This window comes from Xyrauchen texanus, chromosome 16 (genome assembly GCF_025860055.1).
Source record: "Xyrauchen texanus isolate HMW12.3.18 chromosome 16, RBS_HiC_50CHRs, whole genome shotgun sequence".
Lineage (NCBI taxonomy): Eukaryota > Metazoa > Chordata > Actinopteri > Cypriniformes > Catostomidae > Xyrauchen > Xyrauchen texanus.
In genome coordinates this window covers 30,704,928-30,716,600 of record NC_068291.1, presented here as the reverse complement: position 1 = coordinate 30,716,600, position 11,673 = coordinate 30,704,928, and the positions used below count along the sequence as shown (strand labels likewise).

At 39.7% G+C, this 11,673-nt stretch overlaps 1 protein-coding gene across 2 annotated transcripts in view; it reads left to right on the top strand.

The window, feature by feature from the left end:
* Window positions 1-249: 249 nt before the first annotated feature.
* The window catches only part of LOC127656852 (sodium/calcium exchanger 1-like), a 114,334-nt gene continuing 102,910 nt past the window's right edge, over window positions 250-11,673 (top strand). For both annotated transcript variants that reach the window (XM_052145368.1, XM_052145369.1), the window contains exons 1-2: window positions 250-430; window positions 1,829-3,675. In XM_052145368.1, coding sequence (XP_052001328.1) covers window positions 1,850-3,675 — 1,826 coding nt within the window. In that variant the 5' untranslated portion in view covers window positions 250-430; window positions 1,829-1,849. The remainder of the gene's footprint in view (window positions 431-1,828; window positions 3,676-11,673) is intronic.

The following is an 11,673-nucleotide window of genomic DNA, read 5'->3' as shown; positions in this document are numbered from 1 at the left end:
CAGAATCGAAGAAAGGGGGAGATACCTTGGGAGCAGAATCCCCCGTTCTCTCTCTCTCTCTCTCTCTCTCTCTCTCTCTCGCGAGGCTCCGCGGCACGCGGGCACACACACGCACGCACGCACTGAACGGAGAGAAGGAAGAATGAGGAAAGACTCGCACGCACATTTCGGCTCTCTCAGATTTGCTGATATAGCATCAGATATTTGATCGGTACGGGTCTGTCTGTGGGGGGAAAACGCGTATGGAAATTGTAGGGTGAATATAATACTCACACACTCTTATCTTTCCAGCATCTCGTTTATAAAAACCCAAACTGATGCGAACTGGGATACTACTGACGGCTTCCGACACGCACTGTCTCCGTTAACACTCATCCTACCTCTATCACCGAGACTGACTGACTTCACTCTCGGACGAAGCACCGTTACGGTAGGAAAGCTGTGTCCAGCTCTTTCATTAAATATTACATGGATTTGCATGAAGCTGTGACTGCATATTTCCATGAGTGTTAATAGTCTGCATAGAAACCGAATATCATTTTCATATAATCATTAAGGACAGTGACCCAATTGATACAGAGGTGCTCTCATTTTACTGACTCGTTCCCGTCCAGTGCTGTGCGGCTGAAGATGATAAAAAAAAACAACCGGCAATCCACCGTGTGCATCCTGGTTTCCCGGTTTCTGATGTGCACGTGAAAGTTGTGTTAAACATGCTACGGTAGCGCGGCGTGGCGATCCACGAGTATATCTTGGGGGGAAAAAAAACCGATGTCTGCACAGTGGCTACGATTATCCAAACAATAATAGAATCCCATTAAGGTATAATGTGTGTGTCCGCATCGCCTGGGATCTGAGATAACAGATGTTTCTCTTATTACTTCTCTTTTTAGTGGATAGGGTAGAGGTGCTGAAAGAGAGCAAGAGATTGCTGAAGATCTACATGAGAGCAGTGCATAATTAAAACGGTTATCAATTTCAGATATTAAAATAATTTCTAAACATTTTGAAGTTAAGAAGATAATGTGACGACATTCAGAAATATGGTAGAATTGTATAAATACATCGTTCTCCATTGAGGCGATGACTCTTGCTGTAACGTGCAAAGGGACGATGACTGAACTGGTGAAATGCGTGCGATTAAATAATTATGAAGGCATATTAATTATGCGTTGGAGGGGTAGTGACATTTGTTTTATATATGAATATTACGTGACTAATGTGTCCAAGCACTGGCAATAGACTGTATCCGTTGAAAAAATAATAGTGACTTCAAATATGTGTGTGTGTGCAGGTACTGGTGGGTGTGTGTCCATGCATGTGTTTTGCACCATGAGCAAGTGTTTCATCTTCTTGCCTCAGGGGCCGATTGCCACCTTAGCTTGATGATGCATCTTGCTGGCATTGTTTGCATTCAGGTTTGCTTGCTTACAGTCAAGCAGCAATGTCCCAAACTGAATCTTATTGGATTGATTTTTGGAGAAGCGGTTATGTTACGCCCAGTGAATAACGCTCTTCAAAGGAGAAACACTGTGCAGATTGTAGGGAGCATCTGGATTTGTTTATCCATTCTGATGAAACAAACTCAACGAATGAATGGATAAACAAGTGGATAAGCAAGTCCAGATGGTCCTGAATTAAAAACTATTTTACCTGACATTTCTGAATGTGAGTTTCAGCAAATAGTGATGAGTCTTGAATTCACTCCATAATAATATAACAATTTCTAAAAAGCTTGGGTAGGCACTTACCTACAGTGTATTGGTTCAATTTCATTAGTTGTCTATTTTTTTCTTCATTCTCCCTTTTTGTCTCTTTATTGCTGCAGAAGTTTGTCACCCATTAAGGAATGATGAGGCACCGTGAGATATCCCCATGCCTCTTGCTGTGCTTTCAGTGTCTAGTCGTCTTGGTGATACTGCTCTGCAGTGTCCACCATGTGACAGCAGAACATGCACAAGACCACAGCCTGGATCATAGTTCTCCTGCCAACAAATCTCTGACCTGTGGTGTTGATGGACCCGTATGTGCCCCAGGAGTCATCCTCCCAGTGTGGAAACCCCAAAACCCTTCCTTTGGGGACAAGGTGGCTCGGGCCACAGTTTACTTTGTGGCACTAGCATACATGTTTCTTGGCGTGTCAATTATTGCTGACCGCTTCATGGCATCCATCGAGGTCATCACCTCTCAGGAGAAGGAGATCACCATTAAGAAACAAAATGGTGAAACGACCACCACAACTGTACGCATCTGGAACGAAACCGTGTCCAACCTCACCCTTATGGCTCTGGGGTCGTCTGCTCCTGAAATTCTACTCTCAGTCATTGAGGTGTGTGGCCATAACTTTGAAGCCGGTGACCTTGGACCCGCTACCATCGTTGGAAGTGCAGCTTTTAACATGTTTGTCATTATCGGAATCTGCGTCTACGTGGTACCCGATGGAGAACATCGCAAAGTAAAGCACCTACGTGTTTTCTTTGTCACCGCCACTTGGAGCATCTTTGCCTACCTGTGGCTATACCTGATCTTGGCTGTTATCTCACCGGGCGTTGTCCAAGTGTGGGAGGGTCTTCTCACTCTTTTCTTCTTTCCCATTTGTGTGCTCTTTGCTTGGGTCGCTGACCGCCGCCTCCTATTTTATAAGTATGTTTACAAGCGCTACCGAGCTGGCAAACACCGTGGCATGATCATTGAGACAGAAGGTGACCGTCCTTTGCCATCCAAGGTGGATATTGAGATGGATGGGAAGATGTTGAACTCTCATGCAGTGGAATTCTTGGATGGAACTCTGGCTTTGGACCTGGAGGATAAGGATTTGGATGAGGAGGAAGTCAGACGTGAAATGGCGAAGATCCTTAAAGAACTGAAGCAGAAACATCCAGATAAAGAGGTGGAGCAGCTGATCGAACTTGCTAATTACCAGGTGCTCAGCCAACAGCAGAAGAGCCGTGCATTCTATCGATGCCAAGCAACCCGTTTAATGACTGGCGCAGGTAACATTCTGAAGAAACACGCAGCAGATCAGGCTCGTAAAGCAGTAAGCATGCACGAAGTACGCAGCGACACTGGAGAGAACGATCCCATTTCTAAGATCTTTTTTGACCCTGGCTCCTACCAGTGCTTGGAAAACTGTGGAACTGTGGCAGTGAATGTGGTTAGACGTGGAGGCGATCTCAACCAGACTGTGTCAGTGGAATTCCGCACAGAAGATGGAACTGCAAACGCAGGCTCAGACTACGAATTCACTGAAGGCATCATTGTTTTCAAGCCAGGCGAGACTCTGAAGGAGATCAGAGTTGGAGTTATTGACGATGACATCTTTGAGGAGGATGAGAACTTCCTTGTCCACCTCAACAATGTTCGAGTGCTTCATGAGGATGCTGAGCCTGAAAACCCTGAAGCTAATCATGTTGAGACCATCGCAACACTTGGTGTGCCCTCCACAGCTACAGTCACCATCTTTGACGATGACCATGCCGGAATCTTCACATTCGAAGAGCCGGTGACCCACATTAGTGAGAGTGTGGGTGTAATGGAAGTGAAGGTCTTGCGTACATCTGGCGCCCGTGGGGTGGTGTCAGTGCCATATAAAACCCTTGAGGGAACTGCGCATGGAGGAGGAGAGGACTTTGAAGATACCCATGGTCTTCTGGAGTTCCAAAATGATGAAATCTTGTAAGTCATAATCTCATATTTACATGAAAATAGTGTGTTAATCTTTTTTGAGTTCCTGTACTGGCAAGTCACTTCAAAAATACTAACTATTAAGAAGAACCACTCCCCAAAATCGGAGTTTCAGTTTGATTGGTATAGTGCATTGTCAAAACAGGAATACAATGCATGAAGATGATAAAGATGATGATGCAATCAATGTTTTTGAATTGTATGTGCCTGATGGAGCTGCATGCTTGATGCTACTGTAAAACAAAATTGCTGTGTGACATCATTGTCGAAAAGCAGCCAATTGAGAATGTTATCAAAAAATCTTCCCAGATCTACTCCTCTTTATCTTCTCCTCTTTTCCATTCTTTCATGTATCTTTCAAATATTTACACTCTCTCCCTTCAGCCTCAAAGCCTATAAATAAATATGTTTATTTATCAATAATTTCATTTATTTACTGCTTGATATGATCTATGTTCGATGTTACGGTAACCTTGCAAAGCATCAAAGCTTTTTTCTTTGCTTTTGACTACAGCCGTTGACTCGCAGTCAAACATTGTATTATTTTTCAAGCTGGAGATGTTTTCGATAGCTTTGCCAAAGCTCTGATTTCTGAATGCATGGGTGAAGCTGATCTCATGCGCATTAGCTTATATGCACAGGTTTCTTGACATTTGAACTTTTGTCAAGCTCATGCTCTTTTACTAGGCGACATAACACAATATCTGCATGGCATGTGTGTTTGTGTTTGCTGACAAGCATTTGCTTGACACAAAAATAATTCTGCTGAAGCCTTAAAGCTGTCTCACATATGTCTCTTGCACCTAAGCAAATGTTATTTATATAGCAAATGATCAAAGGAAGACTACACAAACAGTTCCGCACCTACAAACACCAATTAACAAACAAAAGAAACCAGGATTAGCAAAAAAAAAAATCCCTGTGTATGCCCCACGAAGTCCATCCCAATTGTCTCCCCAAGTTTGCAAAGCACAGTGACCGATTGTAGGAGGGTCTTGTGTATTTTAAGCCGATTCAATGCAGATGTTTATGGTCAGATATTCATGGGCCTGTTGGCCTGTTGCATACTTTCCATAGAGCAAAGCTGTGAGTGTGGATTTTAATAACACTCCTTTAATGAAATGATGAAGGGATGTAGGGGGTGGACTAGGGATGTGCGTGTGCCGAACTGCAGCGAATAGTGGGGCGGCTTTAGTCTTACAGCTCTTATTCAAGAACTCCTGTGGAATGTGATGTCTGTATTTCCTTTGCATCTTAAAAATGTCCAGGATGTATAATTAAAACATTATCTCAGCATTCAGGAATAAAAATGTGGAACAAGGCTGGAATGCAGGGTTACCTCACTGTGCAATACTATGATTTACTACTCTCTCCGAGCCCTTTTTGGAACAGTTTGGACAGCCCAATGAAAGTTATTCACTTCAAAAAAGATGAAGGTTCTCATCATGTTTGACCTCTCTCGGAAACAGTCTGAATGTCAGTGAAAGAAGAATGGATTGCCAAGTTCTTCCTTTCTTGCCAAAATGTTAACATCATAGATGTGGTTGCGGACACAAGCTTTTCTACTTTCCATATGGGATCAACAGACTTTGTTTTCTAGATCTCACACTGTAGATCATGTACACTCAAATTCATGTGGTAAATCTCATTGTAATATATTGTCTTGCCTCTTCGGTCCAATCAGGGTCTTATGGTTGTGTATTACGTGAGGGTTGTTTAGAAGGCCAAGCCAGATCTTGTAGAGCAAGATGAGGTTCTGAAGCATCATTGTGTTGCGATGCCCTTGAAAACATCCAAGATGCAAGGCAGAATGGATTGCTCCTGAAAAAAGAGAGAGAGGGGAAAAAAGAAAAGGGAAATAGAAAATAGATGATCTACATCCCAGAGCCAGAGGCAAATTCATTTCATTGGTGCAGTTTGTAGAAAACACTGAACTTGATTTTGAGCTCCTTGTAGTGTTGCAGGCCTGTAGTTTCTTCACTGTCATTGGACTATTTCTCAGAATAGGTCAGTGGCTACTGAGGATTACTGGCATCGACTGATAAGTCTATGTGTGTTTGTGCATTTTAATCCGATCCCAATTTAAAGCACGTTGTTGGCCAAACCTGAAAATGTAAGATATCGTTAATCACACAACACACACACACACACACATACATACACACATTTCACACATATTGAGTGTGCCGGTACACAGTCAGCTCAAACTGACATTTGAACATTTATGTTAGTGAAATGCCAGGGCACAGGGTGGCAAGTACGGTCATAGAAATGCTTGTACATCTGTCTGTTTCTGTGTGTGCCTGAGGACATACAGTATGTCAATTTGAAGCAGCTATAAATAAAATTGACTACAAAAACTATCCCTTTATAATACTTAAATGGATTATCACCACAAATTTGACATTTATATAATCCTTTACTCACCCTCATGTTGTTCCAAACCATTATAACTTTTTTCTTCAGCTGAACACTAAAGGAGATGTTAGGCAGAATGCTAGCCTCGGCCACCAGTGATGGCTGAGGTTGTCAATCCCTAACATTATGCTTTACATCTCAAAATAGATCAGATGGGTTTGGAACAGCATTAGGATTAGTAAATGGTGACAGAGTTTTCATTTTGGGGTGAGCTAGCCCTTTAAGCTCAGGTAAAGTAGCCCTCTATGTAATGTTTTTGTGACTGCGTGTAAATAAAAGAAAAAAGGTATAAGTTACTGTGACAAATGACATCTACATTTTCATCTGACAACTCAAGCATGAGACTGCCCCTCTGGACAGAGGAGAGTCATAGAATGAGATGGAAAATGAAGGCTAAACATTAGGGAGAGAGAAGTGTGTAGAGAAAATATCATGAGTTTCTGGAGAGACACTAAGTGTGTTTCTAACAGAATGGATATGAGCTGAGAAAATTTAACAACAACATGATCCAGAGAATAAAGTAAAGGGAGAGGTGGTTAAACAAAAAGGAAGAGAGAGGGAGATGTACAAAGAGGGAGAGAAAGAGAGCGAGAGACCATAGGGTCAGGTTTGAAGTGTTAATCTGGTCTCTCTCATTAAAGCCAATAACAGCTGCAGGAAACCGCACAACGAGAACATTTACACAACACACACACACACACACACACACACACACCCCTCCCACACAGTTACACTTCCACAGTCACACACTCATAGACATCCTCATACACACTTATTAGCACTCTATAAAAATGCTACTAAAAGGCAATAACTGTCTCTTAATTGGTAATTGATTCCCATTACTTGATTAAACTTTGCAGGAGAAATATTTGTATATTATTTTCCATAAACTGATGGAGCAAAAAATAAAGCATCCCATTGTACCTTAAAGTGTCGTTAATTAATTTTAAAGCTAAATTTAAAACTGATTACAGCAACTGATTACTGTTTTAACAACTTAAGCCTGTAATATGTTACTGTGTATAATAACACTTTATTAAATATTAATAATGAGTCCCAACATTAGCAAAGATTTTAAATTGGTAGTGTTGTTTTGCTGTTTTTCTTACTCTGTATTTTGGCATCTGTCTCTCTATGTATGACTGCGGAATTAAAAATGGTACATTCTGGGCAGAGACTGTGTGGCTGTAATGTGATGTTTATTAGCAGTGATGTTTCAAGTAGTACATGGACTTCCTTTGCAGGTGGGGAAGGTGTGTGTCTATCAGATATCCTAAACCCTCACTCACCCTGAGAACTGAGTCAACCCTCTCTAATGAACACCCGACTCATTGTCACACTCACTCCTGTCCACTGTCACTTCAGTTAGCCTTATCTCCTTCTTTCTTTCTTTCTTTCTTTCTTTCTTTCTTTCTTTCTTTCTTTCTTTCTTTCTTTCCTTCCTTGCTATGGCAAACATAACTGTTGTGAGTCACACTAGGTGAGTTCAGGCTCACAAGGTAGAGAGAGAAAAAATGGAAAGGTAAGAAGGGAATGAGAAAGGAAAGGAAGAGAAAATTAGAAAAGGAGAGGGCAGCGGAATGTTTTCAGGATTGTTTTGTTGTATTTCAAGCTTCTCTGGCAGACGCTGAGATAATAGGTGGGGATTACTTCTGCCAAAACACTGCTATTACTATTCAATGTAACCAGAGAACACACACATACTGGCGTGTGTATGTGTGGGTTTTTACCCCTTGAGACAAACACTTGAGTCTCTCCTTTCTTTAAACCCAAATTATTACAAAAGAAAATCAGCTAATACAAGCCAAATTCTCCAATCTCATTGGTTAGTTTACATAAGTAGTTTCATAGTTGTTGTACATAATCACACAAATTACACCTCTTTCTCTCTTCTCCTTTCTCTCCTACCTAGGCATTGCCAGCAAGTATTTTATTTAGACATGGGGAAAGAAGTCACTCATTCATTCTGTGACTCTCTCCGGATATAAAGTGTAATGTACGTATATTTTCACACAGTCAATGGGACATATCCTAAAAAAAACTCCTGGTCAGAATGTAAGGGTTCGAGAGAGGGACATGAGAAACTAAATTAGGATCCTGTTCATGGTGAAGAAACCTGTTATAATTTACTCACTGTAATGTTTTTCCAAACCAAATAAGGTTTTATTAGCAATTTGATGCAAATGAATAGTGACTCCGGTTTGTTAAACTTGAAAAAGGATTGAGAAATTCAAGCTTGTAGTACCACCTGTTTACTCCAGAGGGCAGTAAGTGAAATTGCAGCTGTGTGAGCAACACACAGTTTATTACAGTGAACAAAACATGAACTACTCTTCAGCGGACACACAACTTAAACGTGCGTTACGAGCGCAAATGCGAACCAAGGGATCTCAAGATGTGTTTAAAGATTGAGTATTAAACTATATTTAACTTGACATAGTGACCTAAACATTTTACTTTTATGACGCAACACACCCGAGACGTGACACAAGCATGTCTGACGCAGGTCGTATGGTCTTTACCTCACAAATATTTAATTACCAACAAGGTTAAGGAGGTGTCCTTTAAACTGTTACACCGTTTTTACCCAGTCAATCTTTATTTAAGAAACATGCTCCCTGAAATAGATTCACTTGCTCCTTCTGTTATGCTGTAGATTCATCTGCCCCTCATCTTTTTTGGGAATGTGTCCACGCTGTAGTATTTTGGAGAAAATGTTGTTTGTTTGTACGTACCTCTATTTTAACTAGATTTTCTTTGCTTTATAACAACGTTTTATTTGGTTTTCACAGTTTTGATAACTTAAGTTAATATTTTCTGATTAATCTGTTTATTTTTCTTGCCAAGTTTTTTATATATAAGTGTACATTTATGTCTATAAAGCCCCTATTTGTACTTTTTTTGTAAAGACTTGAAATATTATTTAAATAATCTTTGTACCTCCAACAACTCCAAAGCATTGAAAACCATTGCACATGTAATGAAGATAATGTCTTGGCATTATTGTAAAATATATCTGTTGTATTGTGTACTATGTATACCCCTGGCTTGTTTCTATAAATAAATGTCTGATGCAGGTTTACATCGACTGGTGCTTAAAAAAGCCCTCATAATACATTTCCAGCTGATTGACAAATTCACTTGTGAAATGGATTGCTGTCAAATGGATCATTATGCCAATGATTGACTAAGATCAATAATATGGTAGAAAACAATACATTGTATTCTAAAGCCGGTTTTTGAATGGTCTTATCAATGATGAACTCTTCTGCCACAAGAATGTCATGCATTTTAATTATCTGAATATTTTAAAATTTTATAAAAATAGATAATTTTTTAAATATTTAAAGATAACTATGTATAATTATTTAATCATTATATATTGAATTATTATTATATGAGAGGCTTTCTCAGCAAATATTTTTGTATGCGATTAATCACGATTAATTAATCGGGACACCATGTAATTAATTCGATTAATCATTGTAATCAATTGACAGCCCTAATATATATATACTGTATATAATAATCACACATATTGACAACTACACCTCTCTCTCCACTGCCCCTCCCAGAGAGCCCTCCAAAAATACCAGCTATCCACCCCATTTCCCCAGACGAGTCCAATTTCCCCAGTTTTCTAGATGACCCTTCTTCAAAAGCCGCCACGAATGATAAAATATCATCTGCATAATGAAAAAGCTTATGCGCCACACCTCCCACCATCACCCCTGGAAAATCATCCTCCTTTCTTATCGCAGCTGCTAATGGTTCCTGGGCAAGACAGACAACTTAATCCATCCAATAAACGTATTCCCAAACCCATACATTTCCAAAATCATAAAAAGATAATCCCATCCTTCCATATCAAGTGACCGGAGCCTGATCATTCGCCATTGACCAAATGATATTGATGAAACGCCTAATGTTATAAGAAGAGTTACGGCCCTGAAAAACCCCACCTGATCTATCGTATAAGAGATGTTATAACTTTAGTTAATCGGTTAGCCAAAATCTTTGACAATATTTAACGTCTAGCTGGATCAGTAAAATTGGACAGTAACTCGTTTTTATTCATGACATTTATTCATTTGGCAGCTTTTATCCAAAGCGACTTACAAAAGAGGAAAACATAAGCGACTCCTTTTAAGGAGACAGTGGTACAAAAGTGCCATATTACAAAGTTTCACTAGCATCAGAATAGTATTCAAAACATATATAAGTGCAATTTTATGTTTTGTATGTTTTTGTGACTAGTTAAGTACTCTTGGAAAAGATGCATTTTAAGTCGCATTTTGAAGACAGAGAGTGAGTCTGCTTCATGGATGGAGTTGGGAAGGTCATTCCACCAACGTGGTATGACTCTTACATTCGCTTGGATCTTTGTCCTTTTTAAGAATCAGACTGATCCGGGCATGTGTCATGGTTGGCGGAAGCTTTACATTCTTTAATGATTCCGTATATACTTCTAGCAAAAGTGGAGTAAATTTTGTAGCATAAGATCTAAAAAAACTAAGCTGCAAAGACATCTGACCCCTAAATCTTGCACGTAGGCAAGGCCTTATTTACCTCGCCAAGTTCCTCCAAGGTTATCTCAGAATCAAGATAATTTTTTGCTCATTCATCAGTTTAGATAGTTCTAAAGGTTGCACAAAGTTTAGAATATATTCATCAGTAGATGAAGATGTGGAACTATAGTGATCAACATAGAATTCTTTAAAAGCATTATTAATATCAGTGGTTGAGGTACATATTTCACCATCAGCAGCTTTCACTGAGAGAATGGTAAAAAAAAATACTCTCTCTGTTTTATATATCTAGCCAGAGGTTTTCTTGCTTTGTTCCCTGACTCATAGTATGACTGTCTTGACCTGAATAACCAAAACTCCACCTTCCTCGACAAAATAGTATTATCTCTGTATTTCAATCGGGTCAATTCTCTGAGGCAATCAGATGACATTTGGCGCTTCAGCTCTGCCTCTGCACTTATAATATATAAATATATTTAATATTACCTAACTCCACGAGTTCTCGTGCTTTGGATTTTTTAGTGAATGAGACATACTATATGATCTGGCCCCTAAGAACCACTTTAGGTACCTTCCAAGCCACACCCACAGAGGACACTGAGGACCAATTGGTCTCCATTTAAAAATTGATTTCAGCCTTTAACATTAGTTGGAATTCAGTATTTTGCAAAAGGGATACATTAAAGTGCCAACTGTTTGATTTCCTTTTTCCATATGTGGCAACTCATATAAACTCACCAGGGTGTGTCTGAGACTAAAATGTTTCCAATTGAGCAATCAACAACAGGGACTAAAAAAATCTATTCTAGAATAAATCTTTTGGACTGATGAAAAAAATTATAGTCCCTACCAGATGGGTTCTAACATCTCCAAATATATGTAAGACCAAGATTTTTACATATCCTGTGAAGTGTCAGTGATGCTCTAGGTGGCTTACACACTTTTGCTTCACTATGAAGCCCTGATTGTCAACTTTAGGTGTGTAAATATTTGCCAAAATAAGACTTTGCCCCTGAGTTTCTGCTAAAAAAACAATGACTCT